We start from the raw sequence: 20,674 nt of genomic DNA on the forward strand, positions 1-20,674 counted from the left end.
TGCTGCATAGAAATATTACTTTTAGCTTTAGTATAATTTTCAGTTGTTTCTCAATATGGTGCTTGAACATTTACTTCAAGTTGTGATTCACAGTTACTAATAACTTGTTAACTTGATAAACGATATGAAACACATCAGTCATCCAAAAATCGACATTTTTGAGTTTTTGAATCGTTCAAGCAATCACATTTTCGAAATTTTCCAATTTATGTTATGAGAAGAAGAAATGATTTCGTCCAGACCATTAAACATTTAAAACTTTGTGAAATGAGAGCATCCAATAACTGTCCAATAACAAACCACACTGTATGGCATTCAACAAGAGATTGGAGGAAAAATTTTACTGGCTGATTTGACGAATATTTCAAGAAATATAATTTTTGAAATTCTTGCAAATTCTTGAAAATGCTTTATAATTCCCGAAATTATTGAAGAGAAATATCTTGAAAATGTTGAGTTATACACTCGACTTCTATCTTGTGAGCTCGGAGTCTTTTTTTTCAGTAGTACTCGAATCCTGAAATGAATCAATACCGCAAAATTATTGGGATTGTGATTAATCGATCGTCAAGGCTTATAATTCGCCATTTGGAGACTTTACAGAAGACGCAGTATGCAACTAGAACAGGATTTTGCATACAAAAAATAAACTTTTTGCAAATTCATCAAATCTATTACTTCTCTTAATCTAAAAATTTCAAACAGATTGAAACGAAATCTATATCTCAAATAACATAAATGTGATTGTATAAAACAACATTAGCCTGAGCCCATCGGCTATTTTTCCCGTCATTGTCGGTAACAGTTGAATAGCCGTATCGTAATCGTATCTACTATAAACACCTCCCAATAGCGCTATTAAAGTATCATCTCAACAATATTTCATAGACCGGCAGACATGTTGTCTCAGCAGATCAGCAGAATCTCTTACTTCTCCTGTTTTAATACAAATTTGGCAACACATAAGTATTGAGGATGCACTATCATATATCACTAGCTCATCGTTTATTTTGCAATAGTGTGCAAAAGGTTAAAAATACTCTGAGGGGAAGTTCATAAGATACGTAATGCAAGAGAGTGAGGGGTTTAAGGCTCGTGTGACAGTCCATAAATTTGCCGTTTTGTAAAGTCTGTTTGACAGTGGGCGACAGGTAGAGGGAGTGTATTAAAAATTGATATTTTTTCGTTGCGTCATTTGAACGGTATCCAGATGTGTATCTTTTGGACCTTTTTTTAAGTACGGTTACTGCATAACGCCGTTCATTTATGAACGGCATCTGATCGGTTCCACAAAAATATCACCCATTTTGCACATCGTCCCAGAGTTAAATTTGAAAACTTGCATTTATTGTTGCAAAGCATTTTTTTTGTAAATGTGAATAATGTCATGTTCTGGGAGGGACTTTCAAAATTCAACTATTACACATCTGACGATCACACATTTCGGATCACATATCAAATTTTTCCATGAGCCTACAAGCTTATACAATTACGATGGACATTATAAATTTCAGATGACATGCACTTTTTTTGACTATGAATTTCAATTTTATTGTAGCAATATAAATAGATTTAGTTGTGTGGTGATTTTAATTTTTTTTTTTTTTTGAATAACTAGATAATTATTTACGATATATTATTGGTTACGACGAAAAAAAATATGATTCTGTTGAAATGGACATGAGTAAGAATACATATTAATTAGGGGGATTGATCTAATAAGTGTACGCTTGGAATTATGTTTTTTTAGAATCTGTAAATAAAGCTGGCAAGCCATGTCATTCGTATAATAATACTCTTATAGCCCACTGTACACAACAAAACCGATGAATGATGGCTTAATTTTCTAATTTATATTTGTGTCTGTTTGTTTGCTTTTTTTCATCTTCAATGAATGTTCATTTAATTGTTACTGCAATCATATGAGTGCTTCACCGACCAATCAGTTTTTTTAAAAGAAGCGATAGCGATAGTCTCTAGTTTTAGAACTCACTGAAACAATGTTTCAGAAATGTTTATGTCTAAACTATAATGTCAGTTCCATAAAAGTGCATAACTTCTGTTTTAAGCGTTATTACCTTTGTTAATATTTAACCCATATATGTATGACCAGTGGTCATTGACCACCCAAACAGAATATGCATTCGATTCAATTTAATTCAATGTTGAAATACTATTACTGGTGAAGTATTTGCATAAAATGTGCATCCATATCATCAAAAAGCTTTCTCCGTAACACTAACTCAATATCAAAGTATGAATTCACAATTGCGCATCTCATGTTCAATTAAATTAAAAATTTATGCACTCCTGTGATTGAGTTTTATGGACGTCTAAGCAGATGTTCGTGATTCTTGTTTCATTTCATTATTCAGGACGGTGAAGACCAGTCCAGTCGATTTAATTTTAAATGAGTTTTAATATTGTAACGAAGAAATGGAGAAATTGATGTCCCTGTTTGATGTCAAGAGAAAGTTTTATCTCGAATTTTAATTTTTAGATTTCTAACAGTTAGTAAAATGGAAGAAACTAGTGGTAATTGTCGACTGACTGATGTACATGACAGGATTGCGTTAAAATTCCGAATTACTATAACTCTCTGTTACGTCTTTCGAAGCACTGTTGTCTTTTTAATCAACCAAAAGTTCTCATTCTAAGCCAAAATCTGTTCAAATGGTGCATCGTATCAAAAATTTTTGTGCACTGAAAAAAGTGCAATCATTATGGTTAGCTATCGAATATATTGTAGAATAAGATGCACTATCTAGCTGTGGGAACAACAAAACCTACAATGAATGCGAAGAAACGGTTCAATGACGCATGTTTTGATATTTATCTCTGTATCGTCGAATTCCTACTGTCCGAATGGTTTGTTTTTCCAACAATTAGTTAAGTGGGTTTCATACCGTGAAATAGTTATACGTTTTGACATTTTCGTATGTGGATAATGTAGATATTACATGTGGAACAACGAATAGCATTAATTGGATTGTAATCGTTGAAAATATGACTTCTTTATTTTCTCACACTGCAGAAACTGCTGTGATACAATTCTGCCCACTAGGGTTCCTCGTCGATTAAAAAAAAGTTTTAGGAAATCCGTTTAGAATTACTCAAGTTATCGTGGCATCAAGGAATGAACAAAGTGTGACAAACATTTTCTGTATTTAAGGTTCTTGGTCATACATTCCATGTATTTTCAATCATAGTAGTGAACATTGTGTGAAAAACATTTTAGAGTGTTTATCATTTGTAAGACCCACGACTTTCAGTCAAGGGAGTTATAGCATTGGCCTCAAATTACGTGTGAATTTATGTGAATATGTTGGACCATGGGTGCACTCTTCTACGTAATACAAATACAAATATCTAGTCCTTCAAATTCTTACAAACGTGTGTGTTATTTTCATTGAAACTTCTGGAATTTATTCAAAATGTAAAAAAAATCTATCTGTGCCAATTTTGATAGGCCGACCCAAACGCATCGACATAATTCCTTCGGATGAATTTTTCTCTTGATGGTACTTCTTCCGTTGGCTACATTCAAAACGTTCTTCTTCGTAGAGCTTCATTCACATTTTATTAAAAAAAAAAAAAAAAAACATTTATTTCGAGAGATGCTCATCGTTCTGCAATGCAATCAAATTTGTTGGCCGTTCTCATATTTTCCTCATTCCGTTTCGACTCAACTTAATCACAAGTTGGGCATGGTTAAGATGACTTCTTTATTTATGTAATTAAATTCGAAGCAAATTTAATTAATTTAAGAAAATTGGCTTATTTATAACCAACAAGAAGTTTCGGATAATCATTTTGTGTACGGCACAATTTCAATATATATACAATTTAATCCCTAATTTTCAAAAAGGATCTCCTCTTAATCTGCTTTTTGTTTGTCCGTTTATATCTGGGTAAATAAATCGTAATGTACAATATTTGTATAACTTCAACAATAACGACAAATTACTTTATTAATATTTATTATTTTGGCATTTGCACACTTAATATTGTGTATCTGTATCCACACAATGAATGGATGTACAGTATACATACAGCAACGTGCAGAGGCTCGTTCGTTTTATACATGTATAACACACATTGCTCACATAGTTAACTATTTTCTCTTCCTTAATGTTTAACTTTTGTTTTCATAATGACTTTGATAGTCACATTACGATATATCCGAGTGCTCTATTGTATACATTTGACTATAGTCTATAACGTATACATTACAACTTTCTCTCTCACAGCCTCTAGGGAAATACTGATAAAAAGTCCTAAATAAACAGTCGCCTGTCGTTTCATGTAACATTAAACATAAAGTTTTTGATGATATAAAATGAACGGCAAAAAAAATAACATTCTTGAAAATGTAACAGCCCGAACAATGAACACAGTAAAATGTGTCCTACAAGATGTATGTATGATTTTCAAATTTGTTCAAAGGGTGAAAATGTTATACCAGGAAACATTAAATAATTTCAGGTCCGGAGTTCTACGAAGGTTTTTGCGCAGAGATACCATTTTAGAACGATCGAGAGGAGTTCTAGTGTCGTAATGAATTCACACGTCTTTACACATAATGAGCTCATCTTACCTTTAGTAATCAAAATCTGGTACTTCTTCGAAGTTACTAAATTCTCTACTTCATTTGTGATGTCACACGCATTATGGATATGTAAGACAATAATAGGCACACCTCATTTCTTTGGTCGTCGGTCTCGGTAACAGATGATTTAATTTCTTGGAAAGTTCCGGCTGACAATGTTGAGTTCCACTTCCTTTTTTATTACAAAACTTTCAGCCGTGAATTAATCTTTAATAAACTGCAGACGTATCGCCCCATAAAGATTCAATCTTCTCTTGACTTGAACATCACGCAATGTTTGCTACCAAATCTTGTACCTTTTTAGTTTTAGTGGTTTAAAAACGGTGTAATTGCCTCAGGTCATACGATCTTTTCAGCTCTGTAGTCCTAAGTTTGAGACTGAGACCTAAGACTGAGTTCGCTTGGTCAACGTAATATATAGTGAACGAAACACCAAGCGAACTCAGTCAGTTCAGGCCCTAATTTTTTGCTGACAATTAGAATAGAGAAAAAAATCCGAAGAAATGTTTTTCTTCTGAAATGTGATAATTTAATATCACATACGCGACAAGCCTCCACTTCTTCGTGACAAGTGTGTAATATATAGTACTGCAGTTGCTTTTATTTCCTTAAACTTCATTTACTATGTTTCATCACTTGTTGTAATTGCGGTAGTTGATAGTTTTCAACACGGTAGCATTAGTTATTCAACAACCACACAGGAAGTCAGAAGTTGTGTAGCAAGTTCAAAGTCTTTCGACCCTAAAATCTATGGAGTTATTGACAAAACTTAAATTAGACAGGGATTTGGATAATATCTTACAGATGGCAAGCGTATCATAAATGTAATAATCAAATTAGTCGAGACTGTTTTTTCATTAGAGCAAAATCTTCTACTTCAATAGTTTTAACAAAGTGTATAAAATGCAACTCTCAATCAAATGTAAACGATCTTTATGCTTTTGGTTTTGTTTGCAGTTCCATTTATTTTAAAATGAAATTTATACCAGAATCGAGGTTGATACGATGAAAGCCGTGAGGAAGTTAAAACAATTACCACAACAACGATAAATACAAATATTTCCGTTACATCGTTTAGCAATGCAAATTAAAACAAAAAAAGAAGAAGAAAAGAAATTAAGGTCCTTACGACAGGTATTCTACACGTTCAGGAAGTTTTTTTTTTAATTTTTAATTTAATTTTCATTGTAATTAAATTTTCAACAACAAACAAATGCAAATATTTGATTTAAATATTTAATAAAAAATGGTCGGTGCCTCGGGCTGGTGCAATGTCACCAAATAAACGTGACAAATTAGTTATTAAAACAAAATGTTGATAAATTGGCTACCAACCATATATAATTCTACTTAAGTCTTATGAGTCAGTGTTTTCCAGTTTATTTGGATATACGATGCGAACACAACATTTATAATAATGAATGGAAGCGTCACTTATATAATGTGAAAATTTAACCTTGCCAACTCGACATGTATATCAATTTTCAACTGTAGCTTTGCCACCTTTGAAAAAGCATTTTTCATATAATATGAATTGTATATTTGTGTCGTTATTAGGCAGGGGAGGAGGGGTTGGAAAAATAAACTTTTTTTTTGAAATGGAAATGCTGGAATTGTTTTCAGATCTTTTTTCATGGTAATTTGAGTTTCTTTTAAATTTCACTGTTACGGGGGTAAAAAAAATATAGCAGCGCGCAAGTATGCGTTAGATGAATGTTAAAAAAGAATTCTAACTTTGACTTTAAAATGTGTGCTTTGAGAGACAAAGCGTTGCGTAAAGTTTACAGCTTTCAATTTGTGATCTTATTCAAATTTAACGTGTATGTTACGTTGTATGAATGGCACATTTATTGTAATATAATTGCTAGAAACTTTTATGATTCTTTATACTTCATACTTTTCTAATGTTTAATTCGATTAAGTGTTTTATACAAAAGTTATACCAACTTTGTAAGTAATTTGTTTTAAAGAAACTTTACCAATAATTCACACAGCGCTTCACCTCTCATAAAAAACCTGCATATTCTGTAAGACCAATAAGGGAACATCAATAAAGGCACAGCACTGCTACTAGCATGAACACTGAATTGACAAGTGTCAAATTTGTAGGCTTTAGTGATACGAGCTACCGCTTAGGATTGTTTGTATTGTATGTTTTAACTCATACAACGAAAACAAGTCATCTATCTGTATAACAGAAACGCAGTGCCTACAGTGATTTAATCAGCCTCCGAATATTTTCTACGTTCGTGCTAGTAGAAGTGCTGTGATAAAGGACGTTAGCAATTAAGTGTTGCGATACTTGTCTTAAATCACTGATAACTACAAATATGAGCTTTTGATGTGTCAAATGTATGGTTGACCTCCACCGCACAAATATCACCCTCAATAGATTGGGTAGTGGATAAATGTAAATTCTGAAAATGCATACTCTATCTGACACTTCAGTGCACAGACGTCCTTTTTAGATGTTCCCTAAGTAAGTGCAACAGTGCAAATAAAAGGTGTCTCAGGAATTAGTTAATCTACATTGCAATCGTTTTTCTGAAATAAATGCTAAATATTGCATCGGAATTGGTTATTGACCTTATATCCTTGGCACGGAAACACTAAAAACCAACCTGCACCATCAAAATTTCCATCAGCCCCAATCTATTATTAAATTAGCTGTTGGACTGTGGGTGGAATGGGGTATATTTTTATGACTTTTACATTTAAAGTTTGAAGCAATGCATGCAGTTTGCTCGGACCACTGGGAATTTAAAAAAAAAAAACAGAAACAATTAATTTCAGAATAATTCAACATCATGTCGACTAATTCATGAATTGTTTTTTTTTTACATCGTTGCATTCAGACTACTGATACATTCAAAGTTTTATGTATTTCGGGCTGTTAAAGGTTGTTTTCGTACCGAAATAAAATTTATAATCCCCATTTTACAGCTGGTCGACTGGGGCAATTTATTCATTTTACAACCATGGGACGTGTTTATTTGGATAACAAATTTGTGCATTTTTAACGTTTAAAGTACTAGGCGAATTATTCATTGCTGAAATTTAACGGTTGAATGTTAGTGGTGGCTATTATCTATAGGTGAAAACAAACATTTCACTAATAATATAGAGTGGAACAATATGGATCATCGTTCAGAGAATATTTTAATATTGGCAATTTCCTTTCAACCGTGATTATCAACACTAATTTGTGGCTTAAGACGGTAAGTGCTGGAGAATGATTAATTTTCACACTTGTACAACCAAACACGTACAGAATAATCAACGTTCTGGGTTATGGGTTTAAATTAGAAATTACAATAGTGCCAGCAGTACTACTAAATACTTAAGTACAATAAATCGAATTTACTATTCCATTAACAACTGCCAAACGGGAGTACTGTAAATGACCACTTATAGTCAGCAGATCCAGAAATTGCGATTAAATAATGGCACTTCAAATTCATTGAAAATTGTATACACGCTGGCATGATAATGGGAACAGTGGTCCTATTTTGTGATACTGCTTGCAATCCCCATTAGAAATTTATTAAATTGCTATTTCTGTACAATTTGTAATGCCATTTATATTATACGGTTCAACGACGTTTTATATCAATTTTTGGTTTGTTTGCAAACTTTTAAAAGGTTTCAAAGGTTTCAACAGAATTGGATCCATTTTTTTGCTGTTGCTAAAAGCGAATCGTAAGTTCAAAAAATGGGTTATGGGATTAAAAGTACGTGTAGGTTTACTTAATTTGATATAAAACATGATTCAATTATTAGCAATACACCTATGTATATGGGTGTTTAATGGAGCTCTGCTAATTGAGTTTTCATTAGTTAAGCTTTCTATTTGACAGTGGTTACGTGTACAATGAATTATTTATTCTATGTTCCGTCCATGGAGGATTTTTCGATTATCAAAACTATAGTAACGTGAAAATTATGCATGTTTTTTTTGAATAGCTCCATTTTGTTATTGGTGGAGTTGACTGCTATATGAACAAAAACTGATTTTATTGCTTGCGAAAGTTTACTATTACAGAGCAGTTTGGCCCCTGCGAAAGTGACTTATTACATAAAGAATATTTTCGGCTGATTTCATGTGAATTCCTTTGCGCAAGCAATTTTGCATGGGACAGGCAATAAATCAGAATATGTTGAAGCTACTATGTAACAAATTAATTGAGAAACAGCTTGGTGATACGCGCAAACTGAATCCTGTGTTTTTTAGCAACTTTTATCGACAAATGTGGCAGTACACCTCGTCTTCGGCTCGGATATACAAAATATGTAATTATCGAAAAGACATTTACCGAAACTTGTCGCTGAAAGACACACGATTGAGTTTGTATGAATGTAATCCACCATTTCTCAAATGATGTTAGGATTTCAAATTTCAAAAAGCAAATTTCGATCGCAACTTAAACATTTTGGGGGACCTTATTTCAGCCTGGTTTTTGGAATTTCATGTAATGACTACCTTAGGGCTGATTTATATAAGAAAATGATACCGACACAAATGTCGAATAAATAAATTGCTTAGATTAACGAGAACAATTCACGGAAAAAATTGTTCAATGAAGTATCAGATTTTTCTGAACAGCGTTAACGTAAAATTACTTTCATCGTCAAGACAATAGAGACCTAGAGAAACGTTTTTCTTTTTTAAGAAAATTCGGGGAGATTCCCATTCATATTTCGCAGTTTTTGAAGTAATATATTTGGAATTTACTTTGAAGACATCTTTTCACTTAAATCTAGTACTTCGTGGCCAATGAATATTAACTGGATAATATTTTATTCGTTAAAGTAGCCAATAAAATAATAGAATCAGAAACCCCGAAGTTTTTGTCTCGAATTCATCCCGAATCGAGTGTATTGAATCAGCGTAAACGTTTCTCTAACTTTTTAATCGAAGATGTTGGAATCGGAACCGTTGTCTAGGCTGACGAAGATAGTTCACAAACCCGATCATGGTGGTGTGACAAGATATTGTACCAATAGCGGTATAACGACATCTCAAATGAAATCAGTGTAGCCCAGGGCACCAGACCGAACAATTGGATGGGTTCAAGTAAAAAATTTGTAAACAAAGAATAATTGCGAATCCCTTTCCGAGCTATAAATATCTACAAATGTCGAAAATGCGATAGCATTTCCATTGAAATGTAATTCAACCGTGCACAATCCACATCAAGTATGTGGGTGCATTTAGAGAGCATTATACATTATTTTAACATCCAATATAAATAGATATAAAATACAAATCAACCCTAAATGGACTAGATAGTGTTAAATTCCATTCTAAAAATAATAAAAAAAATTAATAATTTAAATATCCATGAAAATGTGCAAATTTTCTTATGTTTGTTTACCGAAATGGTATTAATTATAGTCGGTGTGTGTGGAGAAAAATTTACATTTAATTAGATATTTTGTATGTTTAAAAATTATTTTCATTTAAATTATTTTTGTTTCGTCTTTATGGAATATTGTGTGTACTCAATACTAAAGTCCCCCCATCATAAACAAAAGTACAAAGTTAAGAAAATACGAGTACGTGGTTAATTTGCATTTCAAAAGAGTGTGAAAAATGTATAGATATGAGTCGAAACGTATATAGTACCATAAATATACCCAAATAGTTAGCACTAATTAACGAACATTGTTTTTTCTTCTTCTACTCTCCGTCTTTATAAATTATTTTTGTCACTTGGTGAGGAAATAAAAATAAATAAAAGATCCATAATAATGGTAAAGTCCGACAAAGTTTCGAAAAAATGAATTCTCATTACAATAGATTTCCGATCGTTTTCACAAAAAAATAAAATTTTGTATCGAGAAATAATTAACATTTTAACAAGTATATACGGCGGCCGCTCTATTATGATTCATGTCTCATTTTGGGTTTTAAAGACAAAAACTATTCAAAATTCTTTGCAAATTGAGTCAGTTAATTGATGCAGTTTTACGCCGAATAAGTTGTATATTATGTGGGTACGGCCACCAGTAATAAATGAAGTGACGAAATATGGAACGATTAACATTTGTCTCTTAAAAATTGGTCGGGACAATGTGTGCTAGACTAAATTGGTAATACTGTAAAGTCGTATGAGAGAACTTGCAAATACGAAAAATATTTAGCGAAAAAAACTTCAATTAAGAAATCTAATCAAGAATTTATTATTGAAGACTGCGACATCAGTAACGATAATAAAACGATAATAATGTTACCCTCAACAAATTGTGGTGGTATTAGTTTCAAAGGGAGCTTGTAGCAACCGATTGACATTAGTCTCTCAATTAGATAACTTTCGAGATTATCTCCTTTGATGAAAGTATCGCCTAGTGGTTGATACAAAATCTTTAAATTTATTAATTTTAGCATTAATAGTTTGATGCATCAATGAGACCTAGAAGATTTGTGTAGAAAACAGATTTTAAGAGAATTATGTTAAAAATATGAAATCTGAACAAACGATGTCAGACAAATTGTTTGTTCAAATTTCATATTTTGCTGTGATGTTATCGACACCGTAAGTGCGCCTTAAAATTTGAATAAGTAAAGACTGAGTGAGGTGAATGAATACTTAAATATTTACCGCTGTGTTACATTTTCCATTTTCATTTTTTCGTGCACGGATTAGAATGAGGTCAGTTCCTTTCTTTAACTGTACTTTATGGAACTAGACGGTGAAAGTATTCAATAGCTTTCATTCCCATTGAAGCACAGTCACTAAGTGACGACGGGATTTAATCGGAGAAATTTCACAGTTGAATTTGGGTGATGGTATACCACAGAATTTATTACAAATTTCGTAATTTTTTATCCAACTACGATTTCAACTTTGTATGGAAAATTGGAGGGAGATTCAAGTGAAACATTTTAATCTTCAGTTTACGGATAGGTTATAATTAAATCAATGGGTCCGTTTTTTCTTACAAAATACAGATTAGAAAAGGAATAACTTAACTGTGATTGTTTTTATGGTTATTTAATTGTAGGATGGTCTCAACAAAAAAAAAATTGTAGGGACTGAGTTAAATCAATATTTGGTTGTAAATGTTCTCACAAAAATTGTCCAGATCAACTACATTATAATACTCGTAAATAAACTCTGGGAGAAACCTAAACTTCTCTATTCATTCGGTTTGAATCAGTAATTGAATAAAGATTTCATTTTTTAACACTGCTTTCATTTCTCGTCGTAAAGCGGTTTTTAACAGGTTATGGGCCCAGATCGGGAATAAGGTAGTGGAGAAACAAATTAAATAATTGAGTATTACGTTAATTACTATATGTCTGTTTAGAAAAGCAGGATAAAAACGGATTATGATAGAGACCAGAAAGAAGGAAAATTTATGGTTTGAAAGAAAAAGGGCAAAGGGAAAAAACTCGGGGAAATCACGATTGCCATTAAAATTAACGAAATCAAAGTGGACTGTAGAAAAGAACAAAGTGGTCAAGTTAATTTCAATTGTACGATCGTAGAGAAATAAAATGAATTCTCGTGGACAACATCTCCAATTCTGAGTGTTTCCTTTGTAGAGAGCCTAGAGAAAAGGAAAAATGAAAGGAAATGAAAAGAAATGGTGGAAATCATGAAAATGAGAAGACCTGTTGAAGTAATGTAATGTTAGCATTCCAAAAAAATCTAATTAAGACAATACAATCAAATGAGCTCTGGTGCAACCCTAAATTCTCTGTACGTTCGGTTTGAATCAATAGTTGAATAAAGATCACATTTTGTAAATTTGTTTTTATTCCTCGACGTAAATTGAATCGCCTAACAAATTATTGATCGGCATACTTCACACGAATATTTCAAAAATAATAGTATTTTGCATAACAAGGGGCGAAAGTAAAAAAATCAAACGTGTGAAGTTTGCAGCCCGCGCCGCAGGCAAGGGCGGCAATCACACGATTTGAATTTTTTTTACTTTTGCCCCGAGTGATGCATACTATTTTTTATGCCAAATACTGCGGAAGATTTGTATTTTCGGTCCGAAACAAAACATAAATTTAATGAAACTGATGAGTTCTCAACAAATTTTGATGTAAAAACTGTAAAATGACGAAAAGCGCGGGGGTATAAAAATAAAAATGATTTAACAGATAAAATTACATTAATCACACATTCACATTTGGTTATCGTCAACACAACACTACACTCAATGCGTACTTTCAATCAAGTGAACATGTGCTTTCATGACATATGAGGACCGAAAGTAAAATGATGACAGTGACATTTACTTTCGGCCCGCAAATACGCAAGTACGGGGCGAAAGTAAAATGATGACAGTGACATTTACTTTCGGCCCAAGGCCTGATTTTTTTTATTTTCGGTCACCATTTGAGGACCGAAAATACAAACTTTCGCAGTATTTGGCATAAAAAACATTTTACCGCTTATAAAGCTATCAGCGCGGCGTAAATGTTTTGGATTTTATTTTCTGTTTTCAATCAAAAACCTCGACAAAAACCGTATTTCAACGAAACTGCAAAATGCAATCAATGACGGAAAGCCAGCCAGCGAAAAAATAATATTTACGGTTTTCGCTATTAGATCTATAAACATTTCTATTGCCACACAAACTTTCGTTGTACTAAATATAATATTGAAAGAACGTGCTTTCAATGAATTTTCGTATTCCGTTGAAATATTTTCTTTATTTCTTTTGACGAAAAGGAATCCTTACAAGCCAATGTCATTGTCAATAATGGAATGTGTAATATCTCAACATTTTCTCTATCTTTTAATGCAAACTGCTAAATGTATTTATGCTACAGTGATGCTAACCGTTGAAATGACTTTATTCAATAGGAAAAGTAGCGTGAACCTAATTGAAAACAAGCTGAAACAATGACGTTCGCCTTCAAAGACAAAACTTGTCCAGCTAATTTAAATAATCTGGTTAATACAGCACAAGTCTGATTCTGATCACAAGAATAAGCGATGAGTTCTAGGTGGTGTTCTCTTTTATATTGAAGATACGCTTGTAGATTCTGAAAGATTAAGTAAAACTACCTTCGGAGAAGTAGTCCGTGCCAATAGTATACCTGGTCAAGGTATAAAAGTATATTGTGCGCCCTTTATTTCAAAAATAATTATTAGTTTAACTACCATGGAAAAAATGGATGAGATCAGGGTTTTTTACTCGTCTCTTTATGTAGGCCAGGGTGTAAATACACTCAATTTCTTCCTTAAGAAATTTTTACTTTTGTTGGGATTGAATCCTAGTTCAGTTACTAATTTCGTCTAAAGGCCTTGTGATTGTTATACGATCAACCATTGATTAACGAAAGGACGAAAATAAATAAATTGTGTGTACAATTGTGGGAGTCGTTCAGAGAAAATCTAAATCACATGTTACATTTAACACCTTTGACACAGTCACATGTAAAATGTTCTCGATTATGTTACCGTGACCATTTTCAAATCTTAAAACGAAGCTGTTCCCAAAGGCTATTGATTGCTTCATTCACAAATAGGTTTTCTGATTTACGTAAAACGCCATGCTGCTACTTCTCCGCCAGAAGAGTTCGATAAGATGAAGGGAAACGAAATGTTTTCAAACATTTTCTGTTCCTGAAGCTTAAATCGATAGAAACTTCCTGCGAATCAAGTCAAGGAAATTCATTCGGGTGTACCGGATTATATCGAAATATCAAACGTAACGTAAATTGAAAAACATGAAATCAAAGTCAATGGGAAATGAACCGCAACGGGGCATCGCTTATTCGTCGGGAAGGCAAATTGAAGAAATTGATTTGAAACAAAAGTATGAAATTGTAATTCGACAATTCGCCAATAAAAAAAAAAATAATTTAAAATCCCCCAATGCAGCGTTATGAGCAGAGTAAACTTTCTCGACGAATTAAATACTTGTCAGTCATAGAATCGCTCAACGGAATTCCCATGGAGCCCATTACGTTCTTCATAGGGAAATATTATTTTACACATCATGAAATTTCGAAAGTGATTACTGCACAGAAAACATAATTTCCATAGACGGGAGACAGAACTTTTTCATTTAAATTTAATACGGAGAAAGTCAACTCATTTCTCTTGTCTAAAGGACATTTAAATTGTGTTTTCGTCGATGTTTTTCGCACATGTTTCACCTTCGGCTCAAGCCGTTACTCGGCAAATTTATTTCCCAAAATAATCTTTGTGTATCCAAACAGTATTAATTCCGTTACATTCAAACGAAACTTTCGACATTTATCAAATTTATGGCACTAACTTTATAAACGTTTTCTTCCGAAGACCATCATTCCATTCAACTCAAATGGAATGCTTCGGAGAGAAATGCTCTTCCATGAATCTTCAAGCGAAAACTTTTCACTAAAACTACCGCATTGAACGTTTCCAATGTTAAACTATAGTTAGAAGTTATGAGCCAAATCTACCGAACACCATTGAGATTCCAAAGTGTCGAGTTGAGTAACAGAAGAAGAAAAAAATTATGAAAAAAAGTCAAAGCAAAAACCGAAAGAAAAACAAAGCAACGAATAGATTTGAAAAACTAAACTAATTCTTCGACGTATAAATATGTTGAACACTCAAGGTTTGCATGGTACCATAATTGGTTCATTTGCCATGGATCCGTAGAACGTGTGTTATATATACATACGATTCAAATAAAACTTTCGCAAAGTTTTTCGCTTAAAATATTTATAATAAACCCAGAATATGCTGCAGAACATGTATTTTGCGGTTGGCTGGATGTTTGAGTATAGAAAGCTAAACCAAACCAAACTACTTCTCGATGAAGAAGGAAAATAATAATAAAAAAAACGGAAAACATAAACCAACTATACCAAGTAGACCAAAAAAAAACCCAACACCAACCACCATCCAGCAACTTTTCATTCCCGAGAAAATTGAAAAAGAAAATAAAAAAAAAATAATCTGGAAAACTTACTTTGTTGTTGTCGGCACCAAACTCCATTGGTATCCTTGCAAAACTTTCATTACAGCAGTTGTTATTTTTTCATCTTCCTTCCGCACAACACCACCGACGACAACACCCGCCGCTTGACTCAATAGAATATTTTTGCTGTTGCTTTTATTGTTATTATTTAGCATCGAACCGTCACTGCTATTTCCATTTAGATCAGCGGTTTCACCATCCAAACTAATTATTGGATTTTCTTCCATAATTGAATTTGTGGTTTTGTATTTTCCAATTACAATAAAAGTCAAAGAAATAAATTTCCCGTTGCTTTTGGGATACTTTTCAGTTTGAGAACAGTGTGGTGATTCTTTTTCTATTTTTTGGTTTTGTTTCACGTTTAGTAGGAACAGGAAGTGGTTGCAAATTTTAATCGGAACTGTTTATTATCTCGCGCATATAGTTCGGAAATTCCGGTACTGTTCAATGCGATTTAAAAGCAAATGTCCGTTTTCCGCGAAAAAGAAGTAAACAAAATTTTTTTTTTTAGTAAACAAAATTCACTAGAACATTAACCGATCTACGATCATTTCTCCCGTCAAAATAAAAATTTCATTCACATTAAACAATAGGTCCTTTTATCAAAAATAATAAAAAAAAAACAAAAACCACAACAAACAAACAACTAACATCACATCACCCATATACAACTTCTCATCACTCAAAACCATATAAAAGATACTAATCGTATAATGTGTGGACAATTATAAAATGCAAACGACATAAGGCACGAGGTATATCTTCGTTGAGGTCTCAATGAAGACTGTTTTGACGGTGTACAATCTTAATGAATAGTCTTATTTAAATAAATTGTATAAGAAATGAAAAAAAAAAATGAAATGAAATGGAAGAAGAAAAAAAACACGAAAAATATTATAACTTGACTTATGATGTCTTATAAAGGCGATGATAATATATTTAAGGTTGAGAATGAGAATGATTTGAGCAACGAAACGAAAAATACATTTCAATTTTTATATGCCACATGTTGATGGTGATGTTTTTGTAAGTCCTAAACAGATTTCTTCGATGTGTGTGAGAAGAAAATGTGTGTAGTAAAATGATTCGGTTTGGAAAAGTGATTTTTTCTGTATATATTTTCGTTAGTGTTGTTTAGAGAGCTATAATTGTGCGTATATGGTTATTTTTTCTGAAGTAACGAGAGAGAGAGTGCATTATGGACATGGACACACAGTGTCGTTTAGTAAAGAAAAAAAAAAAAAAACCGAACTAGAAACCAAGTTTATTATAGCCCTGTTTATGTCAACGTTATCTTTTCAAAACGTTAATAAAATACGGAATTTATTTTCACTCTCCACTTAAGCCGAACATTTCGTTTAGGATATAATGTGAAAAGGGTGACGAGGACTCTCGCTTTCGAAATAAATTTAAATTAATTGCGTATGGTCAATTATATTTGTATAATATTCCACCAATGTTGATTTTTTTTTCTTATTCCGAATATTCTTTCGCTGGAACGTTTGTTTGAATAAAGAAAGATTTTTTTCCCTTTTAAATATATATTTTCATCACTTTACACCAATTTAGATATATAAATGCGAGAGTCCCTTTTTCTGTGTTTGAACAAAACGAAAAACGAATATCAATTAGCATCAGTTCTCAATTTAAAATGCCATGAATATTTATTAAGTAGAAATCTGAATGTAATGAATGGAAGAATATAGCCAGCAGAAAGAAAGTGGAAAGGACCATCGACACATAAATTTAGCATTGACCGTCGTAATTAAACGAATCCCGCAATTTATTCAGTGGTGAATTATGGGGTAGAAATCAATTTCAGTGCCGGTGGCATTGAAATTGGACGCAGGAAACACTGCACTAAGGACATGAAACGTTTACAGGAGGCAGTTATTGGCCTATTGAATATCTGAATCATGCACAACATATAAAATTTCGAAAGTATCTGCGGCGAGAGTTACTCACTTATCGTCAGTGAGTAAATGACAATTGACTCAAATTTATGTCTCAATTTGAGTTTGTTTATGAACTTTTTAAGCTAATGTGTCAACGACCAATCTGCTTAAAAATGTGACAAACAGTGATAGAGTGATAGATGGAGTTTAGATAGAAATAGTCCGAGCGCTATGCGTCAGGTGTAGCTACTTGTGTGTGCAACGTGCGACTTTTAAATTAAACAAAAAAAAAATTAAGAAAATTAAAAAAAAACGTTATTTAGACAGAAATGACCTTCATCTGTTTTTCAACTGGTCCACTCACACAAAACAAAACAAGTAGTAGTAATGGTAAAACCGTATAAAGACGTATTGCAGTTTTGTGTGAGTGGACCAACTGTGCACAACTTTCACCACAGTAGATTCTGTCATCCATTTGCGATCTGTTTTCTGGTGAAATAAAGTGAAATTGGTTTTCCAAGAAGTAGAGTGCTGACATTAAGAATTTTATGGCAAAATGTCTTGCAAGATGTACTAGAAATAGAATTATGCAAAAATCTATTACGTTTGAGCTTTAGTTTCCAACTAGTATTTCCTCCATACATAATTCAATCTGTTACTTCTTTTGCTTAATAATGTTTCGTAGAAATCTTTTACTTCTACAGTGTGAGCATTTCGTCATACTAATGTCACTAATGTCAGCGCTCTTTTTTTTGTGAACCAACTTCACTGCTATGACATTTCATGGATATTTGCCAAAGTTCAGAGTGAAGTTAGAGAGAAAAAAAATGAAGTTCTGAAAAAATAGAAGCAAACTGAAATTTCGTACTTTAAAGAGTGCTCACTAGAATCTAGTGACTAGATGCTTATTTTTGCCGTTGTTGTTCCTAACAGATGAATCAAATAAAGAGAAAACATAATTTGGTTTGAGCCATTATTTATTTCTATTGACATTGGCGTCGAAAATATATGAGACGGCACTGCTTCTGTTTCAGTGATTTTTTTTGAAGATTATTTCTTTTTCGGCTAAACGAAATTGCCGCTGAATAAACGAGCTCCTAATCTCGCAATATTCTAATTTTTTTTCAACGTTTTAACATTTACGCAAAATAAAGGGAGAATTTGAATAATTTCAATTGGATTGTTTAATTTGAGTTGAATAATAAATATCTCGCCGGACAATCACTATGATGGGCGGAAAATATTAAAATATCAATTTTGTTTCTTGTTAGAAAGAACAAGAATAGACCGGCTGAAGCCTGGTGAGGTCTTTTTTCATTTTTTTTTCAATTTCTGTTTACTACTAGCTTGGTACTCATTCAAGTACCACTTTGGTATTCAACTACCAAATTTTGGAATTATTAATAGCAAGCGAGCCGATTAATTTCATCAGTCGGTGTGCAGTCAACTACCACTTTGGTAGTCAACTACCACTTTGGTAGTCAACTACCACTTTGGTAGTCAACTACCGCTTTGGTAGTCAACTACCGCTTTGGTAGTCAACTACCACTTTGGTAGTCAACTACCACTTTGGTAGTCAACTACCACTTTGGTAGTCAACTACCACTTTGGTAGTCAACTACCACTTTGGTAGTCAACTACCACTTTGGTAGTCAACTACCACTTTGGTAGTCAACTACCACTTTGGTAGTCAACTACCACTTTGGTAGTCAACTACCACTTTGGTAGTCAACTATCACTTTGGTAGTCAACTACCAAATACTCGATTTATAAATAGACCAGCAGGCCGAATAATTTCGTCAGTCGGTGTGCGTCTCTCGAGTAAGAAACATCTTTGCTGCTATATAGTTTGGGGGTCTAACTACCAACAACTACCAAATTGCAATGTCTGCTATGAGCGATCGGTTACCAGATAACAAATAATAATTGATTTGCCTGGTGTTGGTTTGCTCATAGTAGCATTGCAATTTACCACCGTGGTAGTCAACTACCAAATATTTGAGTTATAAATAGGCAGGTGTTGCATTCCTAAATGGATGCCGAATTGATTTACGTTTGGCAGCATAGAGCGATCGTTGGACGTGAGAAGGCAATGATGATGGAGTAACTACGGTTGAATTGAATTTCTTGAATGGCGGAGATGAAATATTGGTCGAGCGTGTTTGAAAGATGATACAGCCATCACAGAACCATTGAAGATTTGGCATTTCTCTGTAGCATGACAGCGCATTTTGACTGAAATTGGCACATTCGGCGTGAAAAGGTTGACGGCAAATTCCATCACAAATAATTTTGTTTGAATTTTCGTTTCGGAAACAGCCATCACATACTGCACAGTTGTTCATCTTCTCGATATGATTGCAATATTCGGTTAAATGTAAACAATGCACACAGGCGTTGAGTTTTGATGAATTCGATGACAATACGACAAAAGCAGCTGTTGTTACACACACGGAGACGCAGTTTGTAGTGGAGCAATGAATGAATTTTTTGTTGTTTTTCAACAAATTTCATGTAGCAATTGATTCAAAAAGGGTAACGATACATTAAAATCACTTTGAACGAGATTTAACAGTGAAGAAAACTTCCATAAACGTTTGCAAAACAGTCGAATTAAAACGAAAACTTAAGCGTGATCAAAACGTGTGTTGACGTGTGCTCGCCATTCCACTGAAATAAGCTATTATTATTACTATTGATGACAATTTTTCCAACTGTCTCTCTGCGAGATAGTCATATCGTTTCTTTCTGTTTTTTCCACTGTTTTTTGAACTCACTTTGTTAAGTGAAATAAAACAAAAGACAAACAAATTGAGATAGAATCACAATCTATATAGTCACTTCCATGGAGAAGCGCTGTTACAAGCCAGCAGGAACGTCCAAACATTTACAATATTTTGAGTCATAAGTCCAGAGTGGGTGGCGGCGCTTACCGATGATTATACTCTTTATGAAGGTTTACCAGAGGCCTATGTTTTTTAGTATGGACGCGAATATGACGGAAAAAATTTCGCTAAATCTAAAGCACGATTTTCGTGTTTTTCAAAATCTAAATATTTCACATAGCAACCAGGTTAAAAATCGAGGCGCCTAAAACGGGCCAGTTTGCTCAAAAAATAGGGACCCTAAAATTATTTCCACCCCAGTCAAAAATGCTTATAAAAGGCTCTGGTCACTATCGCTTTTTAAAAAAAAACAGTCGGAATTAGTGAGAAAAGTAAGCCACATGCCG

At 33.2% G+C, this 20,674-nt stretch overlaps 1 protein-coding gene across 1 annotated transcript in view; it reads right to left on the bottom strand.

Annotated features, from left to right (window-relative positions):
* Nucleotides 1-15,990, bottom strand: part of LOC119068080 (transcription factor Sox-8) — a 75,068-nt gene extending 59,078 nt beyond the window's left edge. Inside the window, exon 1 of the mRNA XM_037171487.1 lies at nucleotides 15,539-15,990. Coding sequence (XP_037027382.1) covers nucleotides 15,539-15,774 — 236 coding nt within the window. The 5' untranslated portion in view covers nucleotides 15,775-15,990. The remainder of the gene's footprint in view (nucleotides 1-15,538) is intronic.
* Nucleotides 15,991-20,674: the final 4,684 nt, after the last annotated feature.

This window comes from Bradysia coprophila, assembly GCF_014529535.1.
Source record: "Bradysia coprophila strain Holo2 chromosome X unlocalized genomic scaffold, BU_Bcop_v1 contig_173, whole genome shotgun sequence".
In the NCBI taxonomy this organism is placed as follows: Eukaryota; Metazoa; Arthropoda; class Insecta; order Diptera; family Sciaridae; genus Bradysia; species Bradysia coprophila.